Raw genomic sequence first — 20506 nt, forward strand, 5'->3', positions numbered from 1 at the left:
GATCGACTCGCGCGATGGGCGACATGACGCTAGACCTCTGGAATGTGGCTGCGCAAAATCTCTGGGCTTGGAGACTGTCAATGCCGATGGTCGCTGCTCCGAGAGCTTATTCACTACGGATATTTCTCACAGACATGATGATTCGTGGGGACGGTATAGCATCAAAAACCAGAATCAGCGATGGCATCAGTAATCTGGCAGGGGAACAACAGACTCGACTCGCTTTCTCCTCTTGCGAGGCCGCCAAATGAGATGTGATACGGTGTGTGATTATGTTGAGGGGACCTTCGTTCGAGAGGGCGTGAGAGATGATGGTAAGTGATGGTATCCCTGACGAGTCCAAGGAGGAGTTGAGTATCTAGTGTCTGAACACCCACTAACAAAGCAGTCGATATGTGAGATATTTCAATTTTCTATGTGGACAGCCCACGAGTGGTGCGCTGTAGTTTTGGGGGGAAAAGACTTATGGGAGCCGGAAGCCTCGTCCGAAGTACTAGCCGCTGTCGATTGACCGATGTCGAAGGGATAACCTTGTATCAAAGCCGCAGGTCAGCCGACGACATGGACGTATTAGGGTGGGCCAGCCTCATCCAGTCGCGCAAACTGGGCTTGGATGGGAATGTTTCAATCCCAAGCATCACGATGCGATATGCGAAGCCGCCTTTTCGCGCACACATCGCCCGACCCCACCGGCAGGCATCTGGGAGTGTGATCTACGCACTTTTCCTAACCGAGACCAAGCTGGATCGCCGGGTGCTCGAGGTGACCGGGGGGGAGGGGACGTCCTCAAGAGTTTGAGGGAACCAAACCAGACAAGCTGGGAGCTATGCGACATGGGATCCCTCCCCCCCGGCGTCACAGAAGCCAGGGCCAAACCCGAGTCCAAGCTCCCAGTATCCTGGTCAGTCTAGCGATGGAAGTGGACTGTGGCCCAGATCTCGGCTCTGAAAGCTCTCTTTCGTCTCTTGTCAAGAGTCTGTGGGATGTGTGTGTGTGCGCGCTTTGTGTGGGCAGCGGCACATAGGTGGGGCTCTCTCCGATTATGACAGCCTTTTTGCTTTCTTCCCTCACATTTTCACCCTGTGTGATGCAGGAGAAATGTGAGATATGACTGAAGGGCTGAGATCTGCCCTGACCAACATTTCGCAAGCTCTTCCATTTTGATCGCGGCCCAGCTTCCAAATCCAGCATCTCTGCGCCGAGCCACTCAGCTCTCTGGGATTCCGCAACGGAGCTTTGTGGTCCTTTGGATGCTGCGTACGGTGTATTCCCATGGAATGCGGTTCCGTACAATATCGGGAAATCTGACATGTCACTGAAGCACGATCAACCGACATGGCGGTCGATCATTCACTGAGCTGCTTGGTACACACATCTTACTCGATACCGACGGGGTCGTATAGGTCCAGACCCCTATCAGAGGTCAAAGGCACGAGATGAAGAGGGGCGGCGGCGGGGGGGATTACGGTTTCGCGGACGAGGTCGCTAGTTCAAGGCGCATCCGGCGGCCGTGGACGGGTCCGATGGGCGACATCAGTGCGACGCCCGACACGGGATCTCGACCTCCCATGGCCCCCCTTCCTGGCATCGTCGTCTGTTCGTCGTCGTCCACTCCACGACCCGGGAGGAACGGACGGGGAACCATCATCGCCGATACCACCTTCAGGCTCCAGCACCCATCAACCACCAACCACGCGAACCTTGACTCGTTCTCGCTTAAGGTGTGTCGTCTCTTTTTTCCTTTTCCAACCCGGAGGAAGAGGGGCCAACAACCTTCAATCCTTTCCTCTCATCCAGGTTCAGACTGGGAACCCCGTCACCCAAAATTCTTTTCTGCTCAAAACCCACGGCTATGGAACCCCACTGTGCGACCCTCCGTCATCAGAGAGGTCAGAAGGAGATCGCGATCCTAGGGCAGTGTAGATGCAGGTGAGGACTGACAATGCGACCCCTTTTGCTGCGCTCGCGGCGCTGCAGAAAGCAGAAAGCAATTCAACAGAGGTCCAAGCGAGGAAACTTCTATCACATTGTTCACTTTTTTCTTTCTTGTTAATTCCCTCTTTATCCTTACCTGGCTCTTCAATCCTCTTTTCGCGCTATCCTCTTTGACGATGTCATTGCGAATGGGCGCCCCGCCCTATCAAGATGTTCTTTTCGCCTTTTGCCCCTGTTCCTGTTCTTGTTGAATTTCGGTTCAATGTGACCCTCTCGGGGCGCCCCTCGAGTCTTGAAAGGGGAAGGGAGGGGTCAAGAGAGAGACTCAAGACGCTCAGCTTCTGTGCGTAACTTTGACAGAACCGAGGATGGGCCCATTGTCGCCAATGTTTTGGGTTGTTGTTTTATCCTCATTCAGTCTTCAAGTGGTCCCCTCGTGGTGTTACCGTGTTACACGAGGAGATCTAACGGGACGACTTGAACTAAAGCGTAAACTCCTGATGATCTTGGGGAAGGGGGGCCAGAGGGCGCTTGCTACACTAGATATGCGACGTTGCTCGGTGCTCGGGTCCAGATTCTCCAACGTTGTCGTTGCACTCACGCACGCGTGGAGGGGGAGATACCCGGGAAGGGAAGGGAAGGGATACAGACGAGAGCTAGGTTTAGGTGCAGGTAGGGGGTATCACTTGAGACGGACGACAACGACGACGTCCGAGCAAAGCCGCTGAGCGTCCTTTGTTCGATGTCGTCCCTTGAGATTCTGGGTTCTGGTTCTACCTGTCGATACCCGTCGTGCCATCGTCCGAGCCCTCGTGGCAAACTCTGATAGTGACGCGGAAACCACATGTCTTTTCCTTTCGTCATTCTGGACGAGCTCAACTTTTGTCTCTGGCCTCTCTTATGTCTTGCGCATCTTAGTGCGGTTTGCGGGGATCCGGGAGCTTGCGAGCGTTGGATGACAATTGGCTCCGGCACTGGAACAAGTCTGTATCAGATGACTCACGCCCTTTTGCTCTCTGAGTTGTCTGTCTCTGTCGCTTTCTATTCCGCTCTCTTGTTGTTCCCACCGCCCAATATGACCCTTACGGTTGGGTCAGGTTCAAAATGTCGCGCACAAAGTTACTGTGTTCGAGGCGCGCGATGGGAGGGGATACCATGCTTGAGTGGACTATATCGGTTCCCGCAAAAACGGGACAGGAGGGGCAAACGATCATGACCGAGACGAACGGCAAGCGCGTGCGTTTTTTTTCTCCGTAGTCGCCGTCTCCAGTGTAAGTCGGAGGAGGAGGAGGAGGAGGCGCGGGCGAGCGAACAAAAAAAGATGGGGGTCCACGGCACGCCGTACACGCCGTGCACACACGGGAAACAGAGCTGAGCGACGGAGTAGGGGTGATGCTTGTTCGGGGCCGCAACTGACACCACGCAAACCACGCAGCGCTCCATTTTCATCTCAAAGTCTCAACGTCTAGTAGTCAACCACAGCGTGGAGCTGCCGCGAGGAGAAAAGCTCTGCTCATCCCCCCTCGTTGGTGCCTCTCCCCTCTGTGCCTCTCTCCTCTGAGCCCTTTATTCCCTCTGTGCCCTCTCTCTCCAGCCTATCGCCTGTCGTCATTGCCCACCAAACCCCCTTGCGGATACTACCTTGGATGTGTTTTTTTGCCACGCTAGAGCCCCGGGACACACTTCTGGGGTTCTAAATGTGGCCTTGTGATTCGTTCTTTGGGGTTATTTGCCTCCCCTTGAGCAAGGGAGACATGCTGAGGAAGAGGTGAGCGCAGCCGTTGAAACCGTGAATGGCTGGCTGAACCTGCTCTGGACCGCTTCCTCGACTTCACGGGCTGGACTCTGGGCTTCAAGGGCCCGGTACTGGAGACTTCGGACGGTATACGTGGGCAGCAGGTGGGCTTGAGGGGCGGTTTAGGTAGCTGCGATGCCGTTGCCCAGCACTTCCATTCCTGTGGCTCTGGTTGGAGGAGCACAATGGGGGGAAGGGGAGAGACGCAGGTTTGACACGTTGGCAGGTCCTGTAGAGATGGAGTCATGGGCAAGGAGTAGGTCTGTAACGAGAGGAGCATGATGGGGATGAAGGGGGCGAGAGATGTCGTGCAGTTTACGGATATTTTGGTAGTCGACGGTCGAAGTCCCATCTGCACTTTCTCCATTTCTTCAGAATCATCATCATCATGACTGTAGTCATTAATCATTGTACCTAATCTTGTTCTTGTTTCTCACCCCCCACCTCTTCTTCGCGGTGTCATATATCGTCCTGCTTGAAAGCTCCAGCCCAGCCCACACGACCTCGCGGAGCGCGGGACTTCGGATCCGCGGCCGTTGGGATAACCCCAAAAACCCAACGTGCGGGTTTTTCTGGTGTGTCTTTTTGTGACCTGTAACAACGGTGCCACTCTGATTCAGATGGAGAGTGAGTGAGGCCTGTCTCTTGGGATGTATCGCTCAGTTGTAGTGTGTGTCCGTGTGTGGGCTGCGTTCCGTTCACCCTGGTTTCTTCTTCTTTTGGTGAGTGTTCTTATGTCTTGAAGAAGAGGCGGTGGAACAGCGTGAGGGAGTTGCAAGACCGTAAAAGTCAGGTAGGTAGGCTGCGAGCGAGACGAGACTACCTGGGTACGCTGCGTAGCTAGGGGTGGGTGTGGAAGTGGCAAGTGAGAAAAGGCTGTGAGACGTAAGAAAGGAGAGACACGATTCCAGAGACATGGTGGTCGGAGGAGGGCGGGGAGGGGAGGGATTGTGTGGGCAAAGGGGGCTCAGTTGAGTGTGAACCGCGGTGGCATGAGAAACCGAGATGTGGCCTGTTTCTTCCCTATGTCTGGGATCGGGGATGGGAGGGACGGCACGGAGGAAGAATGATGGCTAAGTCGCAGATTCGGGACTGTCCGATAGGTACAATCGTGATTACTCTCTTCACAAGAGAAAAGCCATTTAGGCATCTGGGGGATGAGGCCCTGAGCCTGAACGTGTTTTGGGAGGCTCTGAGTGGATAATCTGTGGTGGATGGGTAGGTTGATGGCTGCTTCTTTGTGTAACCGTTACGTTGTCTACCCGCCTCTTGAGAGGGGAGTTCCGCGCTTAAGGTTGAGATATATCCCAGATAAGGTATTTCCCTAGCTGACGATGCAGTGAAGAGCATCGGCTACCTGGTCTCCATGGCGGGAGATGGGAGAACGTGCCGGCACCTCTCCTTTCTTTCCACGCTGCTCCCGTCTCCCTGGCCCCTCCATTTCCTTCGAGACTTGTTCCTGGAAAAAGGAGCGGTAGTACATCACATGTGTGAGAGTGTGTGAATGTGGATGCAGGCGTCGGTATCCATAAGTGCGTGTGTGTATGTGCGCGTGCGAGTGAGATTGACAGTTGTTCACCATGAGATCCTGCACTTTGGACCCTTTCTCCGCCCCGACTACAGTTCTATTTTCCTTTTTTTCTCCTCTTTTTCAGAGTTTCTTGTGTTCTCGTGTTCTTGTCGTACCACGATGCCGCGGGTGCTATTCTGATAGGAGGGGACGGAGGAAATGTGGGAAAGGACCACGCAGAGATGTACGTGTAACGTTTGGCTAAATCCGACAAGGACCTCATAAAGGGGCCCATCTTGTCCCCTCTCCAAAGTTCCCGCTCTACAAGAAGAGAGGCCTGCAGGAGAGAAGCCTCAGGGGGTGAAGAGTGAAGGACCTCCTCCCCTCGCCGACGATTGGACATCCGTATCGCCTCCCCTCTACTCCCCATCTCACCACTCGTGGGATCAGGTACCTTTTGGCGATCGAGGCGCGCGTCAGTGAGGTGATTTACCGGAAGTGGTGTGCTGGCTGGACCATCGCTGGCTGGCTGGGCGGGATGGATGGATGGATGACCTGTGTGGGATCTGCCGGCTTCCTCTTCCGCTGGGATCCGGACGTGACATGTCAAAAAGTCTCACGGCTCTTCTCGTCCGCTCATCTACGCTCCTGCCTTTCTTTGCTTCTTCTCTTTCTTTACGTACCCGTACCTACATCTGAGAACTGAGAAACGTCCCCTCGTGACTTCTGGGTGGCTTGAGGGGGTAACGGGGGGCCGGGAGGATAGACGGAACATTCCATATCAGGGTGAGATGGTGGTGGTGGTGTGTTCGGTCTTTGTTCATCAGGACCTACATGCTACGCGGGAAAAGTAGCAAAAACAGAGCTGGAACACTGCTACGAGTGTCTCGTAAAGAAAGGGGCGCTGATTCCGAGGCAAGGAGTTACTTGAGTAGGGGGGGTATAGCAAGCCTTGTGTTGTCTTAGTGAGTTGTCTGTCTCGGACGTCGAATGCCGCGCCCGCTGGGAGGCGTGGGATGTGTGGTTTTACTGTTTTGTGTGCCGAGCCTTGAGAGACAAATGGGATAGGAGGCGTAGGTTTCGGTTCGAAGAGAAGGCTGGGCAGTGATGGCTTCTTCGATCTGGTATGTTGGATTACGACATGATCAGATCGGACAAGTGTCATTCTCAAGGAAAGATTCGCCATGTTCTGTATGCTTGAGCCCGTGGTCTTATTGCTTTGGGGGAGATCAGACAGGCTGTCCTGGTGTCGAAACCCCTCACCGGCCTTCTGCACATTCGAAAAGCACAACGTTCTGTCACACAGAGCGATAGCAGCGGCGTATGGAAAGCCACGTGTGAGACTTTGAATCGTGGATCGGTGTCTTCTTGTTGGCAGCGGCTTAGTGTTCTTCAACGTTGCTCGTTGAACCAGCCTCGAAGCGATGGCACATTCCTCTAGGCTTGTTCATTCAGCGAGGCTTTGGTTCTGGCATGCAAGAACACTCAGACAGAGCCTTGAGCTTGATCTTGAGCTTATGCTTGGAAGCCTTTGAACATAGACTACTCATAAAGTGGATCACTCATGGAGTAGGGAGGTCGATGACCGTTTTGCAGCCCCTATTCCAGTGACTTCGGTCCACGTTTCAACTTTGATATTCCATCAGCATTCACCATTGAAAAATCAGTTGTGCTGACTTCTTGACTTAAGCGTGACTTTCTTCTGATTCTAATGATGTATCAAAGAACATGTAGCTACAGTGATTTAAGATCATCGCAAATTTAGCCGTCTGTTGAGCCGTCTTGCATAGCTGATATAAGTGCGGCTAGTGTGATGAGCATCAAGCAAACCAGAATAACGTAGTGCATCTAAGCACAAGATTGAGACCTGTGAGAGCAGAACGTACGCCTGTTGTTTCGTCTATATCCTCTTGTCTTCATTACTTGAGTTATTTGATGGTACAGCTCTGTTTGACGATTCAATGGAGCAGGAGCGGTCGAATACCAAGAGATATGACGGATGAGATTTAATGAAACGAAACGGAACGTGAAACGAAGATGCAACAGAATTTGACTGGCGATTAAGCATTTGAGACACCACTGACGGTGAGGAGTGATGAAGAGCAATCCAGGTCTGCCCAAAGAGTTTCACTCTTCTTGCGACTTACATGCTCAGTTGATTCAAAATCGTGGCCTAGTTTAGAAAGCAGACGTAGAAAAATGCAAATCCCCAGAGTTGAGCAGTCAGGTAACGTCAACGGAACGAAGCTTGCTCGAGTGTGCTGCATAAGCCAGAGCAACTTATACACACTCTTAGGGAAGCAAGTCCGGGGCTATCCTGACAAGTCAGTTGACCTCAGCGTTTCTTATTGCCGCTGGCAACGAAATAGCCTTTGAACTTACAAGTATGGGCGAATGTGGGATGAAATAGCAATCTTGAGGACACAGGCGTTGGCCACGTCCAAGGCTGCGAGAGACACAGAAGCTGCCGTTTCATGATCATCTTTCTTATTTTGTAGACTCTAAAACTATGCAGACCAGATGGCATCCCTGACATTGCACGCACGATCTTAGCCTTGGCCATCGAATCTTCACTCTCGTCAATAGCAACATATTCGTTCTGAAATGGTATCTATTATTCCGACACTATCATTACAAGCCTACTCCGCCCATTGTGGTAAGTAGTATTTGACGTTTTCGTACACAAGGAAAGTGACCCATGTAGCCGGCATCACCCTCACGACTCCCGGCATAAGGCCTCTGTAGAAACCCCTGACGCCTTCTTCCTGCCAAATCCTCTTCACAACACCCCGGATACCCCGTCCAAACCTCTCATCGGCGTCGTAGTTCTGTAGTCGACTCCGGAGTACCTGGTAGGGATACGTCACAGCCCCAGCGACCAGCTTCGAGACACTCGAGATGACCACCGTCGCCTCGTTGCTCACCCGCCCACCATTGTCGCCCTTCCGCTGCCTTCCGGCGAAATACATCTTCTTGGCGGGCTCATACACGGCAAACTGTACTGCGCCGTGCGAAACCCCGATCAGACTGACGCCGAGGCCACGATAGAAGCCCCGCAGGCCCTCGGAGCGATACAACAGCCGCGCGCCGGTCCACATGTTGGCGTAGGCGCCCGCAGCGGTGCGATCGGACGAGAGCATGCGCGTCTTGAGAACCCAGACCGGGTTCGTCAGGACCTGTGTCAGCGCTCCGGCGAGCGCGGACGACACGAAGAAGTCCTGGGTGGTGAGGTACTCCTTGGTCAGGTTGCGGGCGTTGGCACCGGAGCCGCTCGTCAGCGGCATGTAGCCGGCTCTCCAGAGTGCGATGGCCCGCTCGACGCGCGACTTTAAGAAGAAGAAGGCGGACCAGCTTGAGGCGTTGCCGATGAGGTTCGGCGTCAAGCCGCGGTAGAGGGAGGCGATGGGATGCGGGTTCTGTGTGAGCGTGCGGATGAGAGACATGGTTGTCAGCGACACTGACGGATTGGCCGCGCTCCGGTGAACTAAGTTTCCTTGTCAGCGACTGCTTCTGGGTGATTTTCAGATATAGACAATGCATTGCTTCACTCACTTTGCATCCGCGTCTTCACGATATCAAGCGGATGAACTACCAAAGTCGCAACCGAGCCGGCCGAGAGACCGGCGACGGACTCGACCAGAGCGGGTGAGATGCCCGCATTTTTGCTTTCTGACATAGAAGTAAGAGGGGCCTCTGTCACATTGCTCTATGTAGAAAACGTGACTGCGATCTCACGCATCCGGTTGCAGAGACCTCGGCCAAGCTCAAATGTCGGAAGCTGTGTAAAAGTAGCTTGGTGAATTGTTGGTGTGGCTTGACTGCAGCTTACCATGAAAAATGCGCCTGAATGATTATTCATACGTCATGTTAGCTCATTAAATTGCGGCTCCGCTGTCACTTTTTCAGAGCTTCAGCCACACTTAACCTCCTTTCGCAGGCTGTGACCAGACGTAAGGTAGGCAGGATATCGACAGCTCCCAATGCCCATAAATGAGATTGTTTTAATGTGTTCATTCTATTAGTCTTCAAGATCATGGAAAGACCGCGACAGTTCTGAAGCGCAGTTGCAAAGCTCGTCGACGTCCGCCTGAGTCCTCAGCTACGTATTCTGTCTTCTCTACTCACAGGCACTAGCCATTCGCGTCAGGGGAATATTTTCTTGGTTGAATAGAAGCTGTATCAGATGCGATGCGTATGATTAAGCAAAAATGCGCCAGTTACCCGAATGTTCATTGACAGCCCGCTGACAGCACCTCATTCCCCCCAACATTGTTGTCCGCGCTGCCAGACCATTCGCAGTGGCGTACAACAAAGAAGAGTATATCGTTAGAGAGGTTTCATTTGATTACATATGTAGTTGTACAATGCGCCGGAGCCGCGGCCTGCATTTCCTCATCACCATTGTCAGTGATCCGGTGTGTCATCCCCCAAATTTTGGCTAGCATCCAAATTTCGCAAGCCTAGTATTGTACAAAAAGTCGATGTCGAGACACGCGTCGTCTAAGAGAGGGGAGAAATAAGGCTGGGGAAGGATTAGTTACGATGTTCCATGATATTCGCGCGTCTTGGAGTATTGCCTACCGGATGAAAGCGGGACGGGGCTCGCTGCGGGTGTAGCCTGCAAAGAATAGTCAGTTGCGCTGTTGGAGGCGTACTTCGAATCGAAGCATCAATCATTCGTACCGAGGTAGAGAACGAGAGGGAGGTATCCGCTGCGAATAGGTCAGTAACTGGGTTCGTTTCTCGTCAAATACAGGAGACTACATACTAGTGGATGGCAATACGGGAGATCTCAATGATCTTGCCAATGCGCTCCTGTAGTATGCAATGATTAGATCCAACTCCATGCGACGTGATCTAGCTATAGTTGCGTTGTCGCACCTTGGACTCTTCGGAGAGGGCGAACATCTTGACGGATGGAATGTGACGTTGACGGTATTTGATGATTTGAATCAATGCGGGTTCGCGTGATGGCGGTCTTCGTCGTCGCTGGGTGTTCGTGGATGTATCGTCGTCGCTGCGTCAGGGAGCTGGTGGTGGATGCGCTGGAAGCTGTTCCTGAACTTTTCTTCGTCTGCCGGAAAAACGCATCGCGTGGAGCCGCCGGAACAACCGCGCTGGGAGGCTTATCGACCTTTGCGCTGCACGATAAGGTACGTACCGACATAGCTCAACCGCGACTGAACCTCGAGGCCAAAATTTCCAGGTCTTTATGGTACAAGGTGACCAACGACTTTTCGCCTCACGTATTCTGACGATCCAATCTATCTTACGAGTATCGTCTATAGATCGTGAAGAGGGCACTGAGAGTGCTAGAAATTCAAAATGGCACAAAACAGGCATTGGTAAGCTTCAAACTGGCCCCAAGTAAGCATTCAAGGACATTGCAACTAACCTACGACGCGCGACATAGGGAACAAGACAAAGATGCGACCATCTACATCGGAAACATTGACGAGCGCGCGACCCCGGCGATGGTGTACGAAGTCATGCTCCAGATGGGCCCCATCCACAACATCCACATGCCCCGCGACCGCGTCACCCAGAACCACCAGGGCTTCGGCTTCGTCGAGTTTAGGACGCCGGGCGACGCAGAGTACGCCGCCAACGTCATGAACGGCATCAAGCTCTACGGCAAGTCCCTGCGCGTCAACAAGGCCAGCGCGGACAAGCAGAAGCAGGCAGAGGTCGGCGCGGAGCTCTTCGTGGGCAACCTGGACAGCATGGTGGACGAGAAGATCCTCTACGACACCTTTTCGCGTTTCGGCCCGCTCGTCAACTTGCCCAAGGTCGCGCGAGAGGACAGCGGCAACTCAAAGGGCTTCGGATTCATCTCCTACGCCGACTTTGAGAGCGCCGACGCGGCGATTGCCAACTTGCACATGCAGTACATCCTCAGCAAGGAGGTCTCGGTCCAGTATGCGTTCAAGAAGGACGGCAAGGGCGAGCGCCACGGTGACGCCGCGGAGCGTGAGCTCGCCGCGCAGGCCAAGAAGAGGAACATCGTCCCAGAGATCCAGGCCGTACCACCCGCTTTCCTCAACGGCCCGCCTCCGGCCGCTGCGCCGACTGCCCCTGCCGGATTCGACCCCTCAAACGGCCTGCCGGTCCAGGTCCCAAATCCAGGAGCACCAGCCGGATTCGCGCCTCCGCCGCGGGGACCAGCGCAATACAATGCCGTACCGCCACCGCAAGGTATGGGCGGGCCGGGCATGGGCCGCGGCGCCGTACTCCCTCCCGCGCCGTCTGGTCTGCCGGCGCGGCCGCCACAGTCGCAAGGCGGCTACACGAACCCGGCCGACTTCCACCCGGGCGCCCCGGGTTTCCGCCCGCCAAGCGGACCTCCCGCACCGCAAGGCTTCGCTGCCCCCCCTCCCAACTTCCCCATGCCTCCTCCGGGAGCTTCTGGGACACCGCCCGCGCCGCCGGGCTTCATGCCTCCTCCGGGCTTTAACCCCCCTGGATTCCCCCGCCGATGAAGAGACATGAATTTAAAAAGGAGATTGCCTTTCGTTGGCGGTATTGTAAGACTACAAAAAAGAAGAAAAGGCGCTGCTTTGGTGCCGCTGATTTCCGAGGCTTCATCGGTTTCGGAATAATAGCCGGGCGTTTAGGATAGGGGCTAGCGAGAAGCTCGTCCAGAGCAGGTTGAATCAGATTGCAATGGTCTGTCGTCACTTTGATCAGACGGGGAGTAGCCATTGCTAACATTATCCAGATCGTCACTTTAGTGGTATGGCAGCTGCTTTAGACCCAGGCAGGATCGCAGGCAGATGCCTCACAGACATCATGACCCAAGAACCGGCGGCCACGGTGAAGATTATGATGATCGTTACTCGTAGCTTAATGAAGAAATGACGTTTACAATATTCTCAACTTTGACTGGAGCCCCGTGGACTCTAGGGGACGCATAGACGAACCCTTTGTGTGCCTTTGTAATGACTCGTCCATGTCAATATTGACGGGCTTCTTTGATGCGTCGCAACCCAAGCTAATACGCCCGCACATCCAAGGCAAAACATGTAGCACTGTATCGGCAGCCAGACATACGAAAATGTAGACGTTCCACTTTTCTTTTTGGAAAATGCTGAGAAGAATGGCTATATCATCCCAGATCCGCTCTCGCCATTTTCGTACACAAATTACAAATGGTAGGTACACAGTTATCATACATCTCCTAGTCCACGATATCCCCTTTTATGAGTCTCGCGGCTTGTCCTCTTGCAGCTCTTCCTTTTTTGGCTCGCTCTCTTGCGGCTCATTCTTCTTCGGTTCGTCCTCCTTCGGCTGGCTCTCCTTCAGCTCGGCTTCATTCAACTTGTTCTCCTGGAAGATATCTTCCTTCAAGGTCTCCTCATCCAAATCGTCTTCTCGCAGCTCGTCTGTCGTTTCATCCCAAGATACCGTCTTCCACTGTGCCCTGTGCCCGAAAGCCTCATCATAGGTAACGGGATCATCCATGCCGAAAACATGGACGGGGTGCTCCTTGGCCGTCTCTTCCATTTTCGCACGGAATTTCCTGCCCCTCTTGCTCATCTGCTCCAGCTTGCCAGAAAACATCTGGTACCACGGGTCAGGCCCTTTCGCATCCTTGTCGTTTGAAAGCGCCTTCTTGCGTCGCACCTGAACTGCTTTATACAGATGCTCGGCACGACCCGCGGGAAGTTCTTCAATGGAATACTCCACGGTCCACCCCGAAACGCCAGCCTTGGGATCGGGCCGCGGGGCGTATTCTCCATTTACCCTGTTCCGCACAGTCAAGACCATTCCAAGGAGCTCGTTATCAACGATATCAAGCTCAGGGGTCTCGTCTACTTGGGTTTCTTTGCCCTCAGAATCCTTGGGAGACTCGGTTGAGGCTGCCGTCTGGCTGATACTGGGATTAAGATCGTCAAACATTTCAGTCGTTGCTTCCTCCATCTCTGAAGCCTGAGGGTTCGTCTTGATTTCCGACTGCTTCGACTCGGCAACCAGCTTAGAGAGAATACGCTCGAACGTTCGGAGTTTGGAGACATCGGAAGTAGCGTCGTCTTCAGGAATGTCGGTGGTTTCCTCCACGTCGAGATTCTCGTCGACATTTGAAGCAACGCGGAGAATCAACTCCTTCAGACCGAGATTCCGAGAGCTGCGCTGTAGTGATGACCCTTTGTCTGTCTCTTGAACCGACTCAGTTCCCTCGCTAGCGGCTGGCACAGCTTCTTGCGCTGTGCTCGATTCCAAAGCTTGAGTAACATCGGCCGATGGGGTGTCAATGTCGCTCGCAGACATCGCATCTGTCTGGTCGTCCTTTCCATCAATATCCTGTGCCTCGCTGGCTTGGTTACGCGTAAGGGCCTCCAAAAGGCCGTCGACATACCAGCGAGCTTCTTCAGGTGTTCTCGCCTTCAGCAATGCACTTTGCTCCAGTGCGTCGTGAATTGCCTCTCGTACATGGCCAATGCCGAGGGCATCGTCTTCCACTGCCTCATTGACCTTCTCCTGCATTTCTTCCCAGAATGCTTGCGTCTGCCATACTTGGCTACTAGACTCTGGACTGGACACATCGACGCTAACAGCTTCCTCGTCTTCTTCTTGGCCAACTGATCGCTCGACTTCCGAGTCTTGCATCTCGGGTTCCGATGACTCCTCTGAGGCCATCCCAAGGATCTGCTCCTCGAACTCTCTGACAGCAGCTTGGTTGCGCGTTTGGACCTTGTCGATGTCTTCCTTTGTAACAGGCTTTGCGAAAACGTACATAAAAGGAGGGTCGGTAGGTCGCGTTTCCACATGAAGTCGGATGGATCGGCCAGGGAATCGTTCTGTCGCGCGATCGAGGACCTTGTTCAGAAGGTGAAGGCTGAGCTTGAATTCTTGGTCGCCGAGATTTCGGTAAAAGGTTCCGTGAATGGCTTGGTCCATCTCGTTGATTGGAATGTACTGGAAACCGAAGATGCGTTGTGTGTTATGGAAGGCAACGAAGATTCCATCCATACGGCCCATTCGCACTTGCAAGGAATACTTGAGGAATGCAGATCTGATCATGTCGAAGTATTCGCGCTCGAAAGACTCCCACTGGCCATAACGGCGGCGGATCTCATAGCCAAGTCCTTTGTGGAATTGCTGAGCGTCCATGCGGATCGAGACTACAGCTCTTGTCTTCAGATCAAACATTCCAGATCCTGGTAACCTTGGATCATACGCATCCAGTTGAGAACGCATAAGGAAATCGCCCATGGTGGTGTAATGGAAGGCTTCTGCAGCATTACGCTCCTCCTCGGTGATCTGATCGGAATTGGCACGGCGATACTTTTCGAACTCTTCTCGCGGCAGCGTCAACTGCTTCTCCATTGACTTTCCGAGCATACTCAGAATACTGGCAGAGTCGTACTCCTTGTCTGCATCTATTGCGTACACACCTTCATTGAAATGGAGGAAGGAGGCAGCTGGCGCACGAGAGATGGCAGTGAAACTCGAATACTCGGGCGTGAACTGGCGACTCATGTTGTCAGGGTTGATAGGCCGCCACGCAGAAAGCAAGAAGTGGAAATGGGACAGCGTTTGAGTCATGCTTGATGTTGAGCCGGTGTACTTCCTACCCAGCTTGGCCGCAAGCGAGATCAAGGTGTTATCCTTTGAAGAGGTGACATATTTCTGGAGCGCATTGAAGTCAAACTCGCTGATCGGCATAATATCGCCGAGGTAAGGATCAAAGTTGAAGACTCGCGAGCGGGGATCCTGCATATGGTATACTCCAGGGTTGAACAAGACTCTGTCCAGGCCGTAAGCGAGTTTTGGCACCTCGGGAGTGTCTGGTATTTCGACGGGCACTAAGCGAAGACTCTCCGCATGCACTCTCTTCACATTGACAAGAGGCTTTTCGGATTTCTTGGTCCTCTTGGGCTTGGTTGGGGGTGCTTCGCTGTCGTTCTTCGCTGTCTCGTTCGCAGCCGTTGCGTCGGTCGCTGTGTCGGCGGCAGAACGAGCTGCACCAAGAGCTGATGTACCAGCGGCCGCTGCCGCCAAAACTAGTGGAGCCTTGTCAACGCCAGTGAGGCGATTCTCAAGTGACGTCCACGAGGTTTTCATTGGATCTTGAGGTATCGGCTTTCGTTCCTCACCAAGCAGAACCTTTCGCACCTTTACCCGCATCTCATCCTTCCTGGCCTTTCCACGCGGTGCGGACTGAGATTGAGCTTGCCGAGATTGGCCTTTGGGCCTAGCAGCGTCACCTGATGTGGTGCCCGACGATTTCGTGGCACTTGGCCTCTTTGCGAGGTGGTCGAGGGGTATTGACTGCGAGCGCAAGACGCTCTTCAGAACGTCCAGAGTGCCAGAAATCATCTTGAGCTTCCCACCCAACTTATCGCTCTGTTTCGCCACGAATGCGTCCAATTCTCCCTTCTTCCCAGAACCTGCTTTGGCTCCTTCGGCAGTCGCTTCCGCGGTGCCTTCTTTGATATTCGACAGCCTACTGTTGATGGAGGCGTAGCTGTGCTCGAGCTTCTTCAGAGACTCAAAAACCTGCTTTATAACCTCGGGTGCTGGTTGGGAGTCGACCGGCTTCTCGCTATCGGTGGGCTTTCCTTGTTTGGCTGACGTCTTCCTGCTTGAAGGCGCCCCAGCCCTCGATTGAGCTTTAGGGGAAGTTTTCTTGGGTGTCGGCTTCATTGACTTTGCCGTTCGTCCACCCCTGAGCTTCGTGTCGCTCTGAGGTTTCGCATCGCTCCGAGGTTCCGTATTGCTCTTACGTTTCTCTTTGCTCCTAGGTTCCAAGCCGCTCTTAGCCTTGACCTGGGCATCTTTCATAATATTGACCTCGGCGTCGGGTATTGCATCGTTGCTGTGTTCTGCATCGTCTTTTGGGCCTGGCGTTGCTGTCGATTTCTTGTTCGAGCTACTCACCCTATAGCCTCGGTCGCCAACCAGGGGAGTGGTCTGGAAGAAAGAGGGTCGCGTCCGACATGGTGCTGAAAGGCAGGGCCGGCAGGACGCACAAACGTAGGAGTTTCCCACCCTTTGAAGGCGCAGGGTGTTTGCACGAAGCATTGAGAGAAAAAGGTGACGATTTGTAGCCTTGGACGTTGACGGGGAGTTTGAAGTGGGCTAGAAAGCCGCTGGTCAATTTTTTTCTATTAGGAAGAACGGAACGCGGACGGGACGCGCCACAGTTTAATCAATTGCGACCAGGGTCCAAAGGAATCTTGGTCCGTGCATGCGCAGATCGCATGCCTATGAGCAAAACCCTGGCCCCCTGTCTACCTTAACTCCCTTCTTGCCTTCCTACCTTAGGGTACCGATAGCTCACCTCGGGCAGTTAAGAAGGCAGTAAAAAACACTATCTTGGTCGCTCAGGAACCAAGCAGTGTCCTCTTACCTATCTTACCTTGCCATACTTCGATGTTGGCGAGCTTGATGTAAATCACGAGAGGAATCGAGGTAGTAGCTGCTGATAGGCTGAAGCCGTATAGCCCATCAACTTTCTAAAGAATAACGACCTTATGGCGTGTGTAGCAACAAATCCATCTCTCCCAGTCAATTTCGCCGCATCATCTGGCAGCGGTACAAATTGGGGGGTATTATGCTTTCCCAAGCAATCAGCTCATGCCAGGCCAAATACCGCACCAGACGCCAGTCCATAATGCCGTGAAAACATGATCCACGCTGAGCCCGAACCCACTACTCCTTCCCAGTGAATGCGTGAGACGCATAGTCCGTGGCTGTCTGCCGCGCTGCTTCGGCGTCTGCAAAGAGTGCTTGGACTTCAAAAGAATCCGCCAGCATACCGTCCGCCACACTCATCCAAAGCAAGTTTCCACTCCGCTTCGCCTGTGTCGAGGCTGCCCTTGCGCTTTTCAGAGCTTGTTCGCCCACTACATTATCGAAAAGTCTGGACCGCATGATGCTGAGGGCTATCGCCAGACAGTGCGTGTTACCTGTCACCCGAGACCCATTCAACGAGTTCGTTATACTCGTTTTGATTTGGTGCATAGATGGCGGGGGCATCGTCTGAGCCGTTGCCTGTACGAGATTGAAGGCGGTACGGATGTCCGGATCTTGGTGTTCCGTACACATCGGCCGCAACTGGTCCAATAGCTCAGTAGATGTCATCTCGTCGCGGTAAGATGAATCTTGAAGAATCCAGATACGGTTCAGCGCAGCAAGAACGCACAGCTCCAGCTTAGCAGGCTTTCTGCCACCTGAACCCCCACGACCTGCATCGATACTCAACCTCTCGTCTTCGAACAACAACAGAGCAGTCTCCAAATCGCCGGTGCCTTGATGATAGACCCCGGAGAGGTATAGCGAGAATACGCTAAAGATTTCGTTCACAGCTGGTGTGATAGCCTGCTGCAGTTGTGCCACGCACTGTTCGACTTTTGGCCATTGACTGTGCGTTGCAAAGTACAGCCCCGTCAGAGCTTGCAAGTAACAGAAGATTTCGGTCCTCCATTTAGCCTGCTCCATCGACTCGCGTAGGGATGCTGCAGGAACACTGGGGGCTATCTCCTTGTTCCCTTGTGTTGCGTCAGCTTCATGCACGTCTGGGAACACAAGCCGCACTTACATTTTGCCAATACATCGAATCCCTCCTTCCAGAATTCGTGACTCCTCTTAGGATCCGAACCAGGGCGATACATGCCGGCTAAACCACTGAACGTATAGCTGTTGCCGGTTAATTAACATCTGCCAAAGACGGCGCAATTGTGTTGTACTTACGTCAATACTATAATCTCCAGCCGGTTCAGGAAAGTCATAACAATGTAGTCGTGTTGCCCGTTTGTTGGCCCAGATCGGAGGATTGCAGAGGTATCATCGCTGAGGGTTGCCGAGGTTGAGTTGTGCTTCTTGACAGGGATCAAGATCTCGGGGTTTAGATCGGTCCATGTTTGGGATCCTAAGTTTGCATCAAGCTTTGCTTGAAGTGTTCTCAGTTTGTGAATCAAGATATCGGGCGTTTTCTGGTGCATGCTACACGCAAGGTCGAGCAACAGCATCAAAACATCCAGCTGCGGAATCTGAACGGAGGGATCCAGTTGGAACTTGGTGGCTTGCGCCAGACAAGTTTGCACTCGTTCGATGGTGTCAGGGCGCATGTTCCTCAGCACCGACAAGCCTTCCAAGAGGGAGGCGAAGACAACCATGGCGTTATCCCCTCGCTCGCCCGCTAAAACGGCAATAGCGCGCAAGTTGTCCAGCACTGCCGCATCGGGTGGACTACCCGCATGGACATGGAACGTAGCCTTCAACAGACGAAAGGCGTAAACCCAGTGTATATGTTTGAACCTAGTTCTTTTGTAAGCAACGGGCCAATATCGATCAAGGGAAGGTTACGCACGTGAGACAGTCCGCAATGTTTTTGTCAACGGCGATGAATGCTGCCTTCTGGTTCCTCTGAAAAAGCACCTTAAGCAGAAGATATTGCATACAGTACTTGAGATCGGCGTATCTATGCTAGAAGGAATGTCAACAAAAGATTCGAGCGAGTAACGATCTAATTCAACATACCTTGTCGCAGATAGTGATGCCCTTGCTCAGGGCTGTTTCTGCCTCTTGAAGATTCTCAGTCTCATCACACAATATAGACGCATATCTCAATCTTGCTTTCGCCTCTTGTCTTGGAGACAAACGATTGCTTTGGAATGCAGCCTCGAGACAGGCCAGACCAGTTGTAATCAACTTTTGGTACTCGCGTAGTTGCTCGTCTGATCCAGATACCGCTACTCTTTGTACACCACGGCGCGCCTTCTCGAAACACTCTTCTGCCACGTGAACAAGGATCGTCGTCGTGTCGTAAGACCTTGCTTTCGTTGATAAGGCGGGAGAGCCTCTAGAAGATATGGCCGGAGAGTTCATCGAGGATATCGCAGGTGACTTTCTAGCTATGCTAGGTGATCGTGCCGGCTGTACAGTTGGCGAGTTTGTGAAGTGAGGCTCGGGACTCGGTTGAACTGGAGAAGGCTCTGCGAAAGTCTGATTCAGGACTGGCACGGCCTGAGATTGACCCATGGGCGGCTGAGAGAACTGAGCATATTGCGGTACCGCCGGAAAGACTTGGGGGCTACGCTGTTGCTGTAGCTGCTGCAGCTGCTGCGGTGTTTGAGGCGGCGGCTGAGGCTGTTGCTGGAAGTGAGGTTGAAATTGCGGTTGATGTTGCGGCTGCTGCGGCTGCTGCGTTGGCTGATACTCAGCGTAAATTGGCGGCGTCGGTGTCGGTGTCGGTGCAGGCGCAAGCGCAGGAGAACGAGAGGCGTGTGTGGTTTGAACAAAGGGCGAATGAGGAGGCGCAAACTGTACGTTCATCGTGTTCCCGTGAGGAAAGGGCTGCTGGAGTTGGTGATGGTGGGGGTATTGCGGCTGCTGCTGTTGTTGCTGCTGCGGGAAGGTGCCGCCATACGCAGGGAACTGCCCATATCCGTTCGCCTGCATATTCATCGGCGTAGGCGCAGGAAGTATAGGAGTCGGAGCTTGGGCAGGCGGTTGATGGTGGTAACTGCCGTGAATCGGTTGAACTTGGCCGTGACTGCCGTATGCAGCGTTCGCGTAGTTTTGGTTCTGGCCATTCCCACTCCCGCCGCCATTGCCATTGCTATTGCCGTAGGGATCGTGGTAGGGTTGGGGGACGTGCTGCTGGCCACTGAAGGCCTGCCCCGAAGGCAAGGAGCCCCGGTATGTCATCTTTGGGACTGCATAGGGATCGCAGGCTTCACTACATGGAATCTCGACGATCGCTTCGTTGAACTGGACTGACTTGTTGCGACGCGGTTGCTGTCCAATAGCCGCACCTGCAGGTCGCGAGGCTCCTCGAGGAACGACTGGTCGAGCAATGGCCCATGGTCCCTGCGTGCCTTACATAATTCCACGTGCCGTGGATCCCCCCCACGGTTCCGATCAGGTTGGGAGATGCACAGACCATGGTGGCTCCGTCTTGCCCCAAAAAGGCATACGTAAGGATGGGCGGATGGCTACCTACCTTAGGCGGACACTTCGTACTGAAATTCTGAACTTTTGGAATTCCGATGAGTGTGGCACTGCGTGGCTGAACACAGTCTTAGCCTCTGGGTACGGTTACGAGTCGAGTCGGTCCACTTTGTATTCTAATTGGCTGTCAACTTGTGCCTCGGCTCGATGCCGAATCCATCTTGCTTTCTTTACCGCTACGGGATACCTTCATAGGTGATCCACGTCATTCGCCTACTTTTATCAAGCTTGAAATCTGCTGTTGTACAGACATACCACTGAATCCCGCTGCAGAACGGACACTTGGTGAACCCGGCGCCGATCTATCA

General features: G+C 53.4%; 5 protein-coding genes across 5 annotated transcripts; 2 read left to right on the forward strand and 3 right to left on the reverse strand.

The window, feature by feature from the left end:
* Positions 1-1436: 1436 nt before the first annotated feature.
* CLUP02_08085 (uncharacterized protein) lies at positions 1437-1923 on the forward strand (the record flags this gene model as incomplete). The annotated part of the gene is made up of 2 exons (XM_049287075.1): positions 1437-1721; positions 1798-1923. The coding sequence occupies 2 exons, from the start codon at positions 1437-1439 to the stop codon at positions 1921-1923; spliced, it is 411 nt and encodes a 136-aa protein (XP_049144218.1).
* A 609-nt stretch (positions 1924-2532) lies between these two features.
* CLUP02_08086 (uncharacterized protein) lies at positions 2533-2799 on the reverse strand (the record flags this gene model as incomplete). Its single annotated transcript, XM_049287076.1, has 1 exon — positions 2533-2799. The coding sequence occupies one exon, from the start codon at positions 2797-2799 to the stop codon at positions 2533-2535; it is 267 nt and encodes an 88-aa protein (XP_049144219.1).
* Positions 2800-7879: 5080 nt separating this feature from the next.
* On the reverse strand, positions 7880-10148 carry CLUP02_08087 (uncharacterized protein; the record flags this gene model as incomplete). Its single annotated transcript, XM_049287077.1, has 7 exons — positions 7880-8724; positions 8793-8909; positions 9070-9083; positions 9822-9858; positions 9924-9952; positions 10009-10055; positions 10122-10148. 7 exons carry the CDS (start codon positions 10146-10148, stop codon positions 7880-7882), a joined length of 1116 nt encoding a protein of 371 aa, XP_049144220.1.
* Positions 10149-10565: 417 nt separating this feature from the next.
* On the forward strand, positions 10566-11719 carry CLUP02_08088 (RNA recognition domain-containing protein; the record flags this gene model as incomplete). The annotated part of the gene is made up of 2 exons (XM_049287078.1): positions 10566-10585; positions 10654-11719. 2 exons carry the CDS (start codon positions 10566-10568, stop codon positions 11717-11719), a joined length of 1086 nt encoding a protein of 361 aa, XP_049144221.1.
* Positions 11720-12437: 718 nt separating this feature from the next.
* On the reverse strand, positions 12438-20133 carry CLUP02_08089 (mitochondrial membrane protein Pet127; the record flags this gene model as incomplete). Its single annotated transcript, XM_049287079.1, has 13 exons — positions 12438-16084; positions 16143-16322; positions 16404-16448; positions 16525-16566; positions 16603-16673; positions 16842-16895; positions 16924-17734; positions 17785-17882; positions 17937-18503; positions 18556-18671; positions 18726-19903; positions 19969-20032; positions 20101-20133. The coding sequence occupies 13 exons, from the start codon at positions 20131-20133 to the stop codon at positions 12438-12440; spliced, it is 6906 nt and encodes a 2301-aa protein (XP_049144222.1).
* Positions 20134-20506: the final 373 nt, after the last annotated feature.

This window comes from Colletotrichum lupini, chromosome 4 (genome assembly GCF_023278565.1).
Source record: "Colletotrichum lupini chromosome 4, complete sequence".
Taxonomy (NCBI): Eukaryota; Fungi; Ascomycota; class Sordariomycetes; order Glomerellales; family Glomerellaceae; genus Colletotrichum; species Colletotrichum lupini.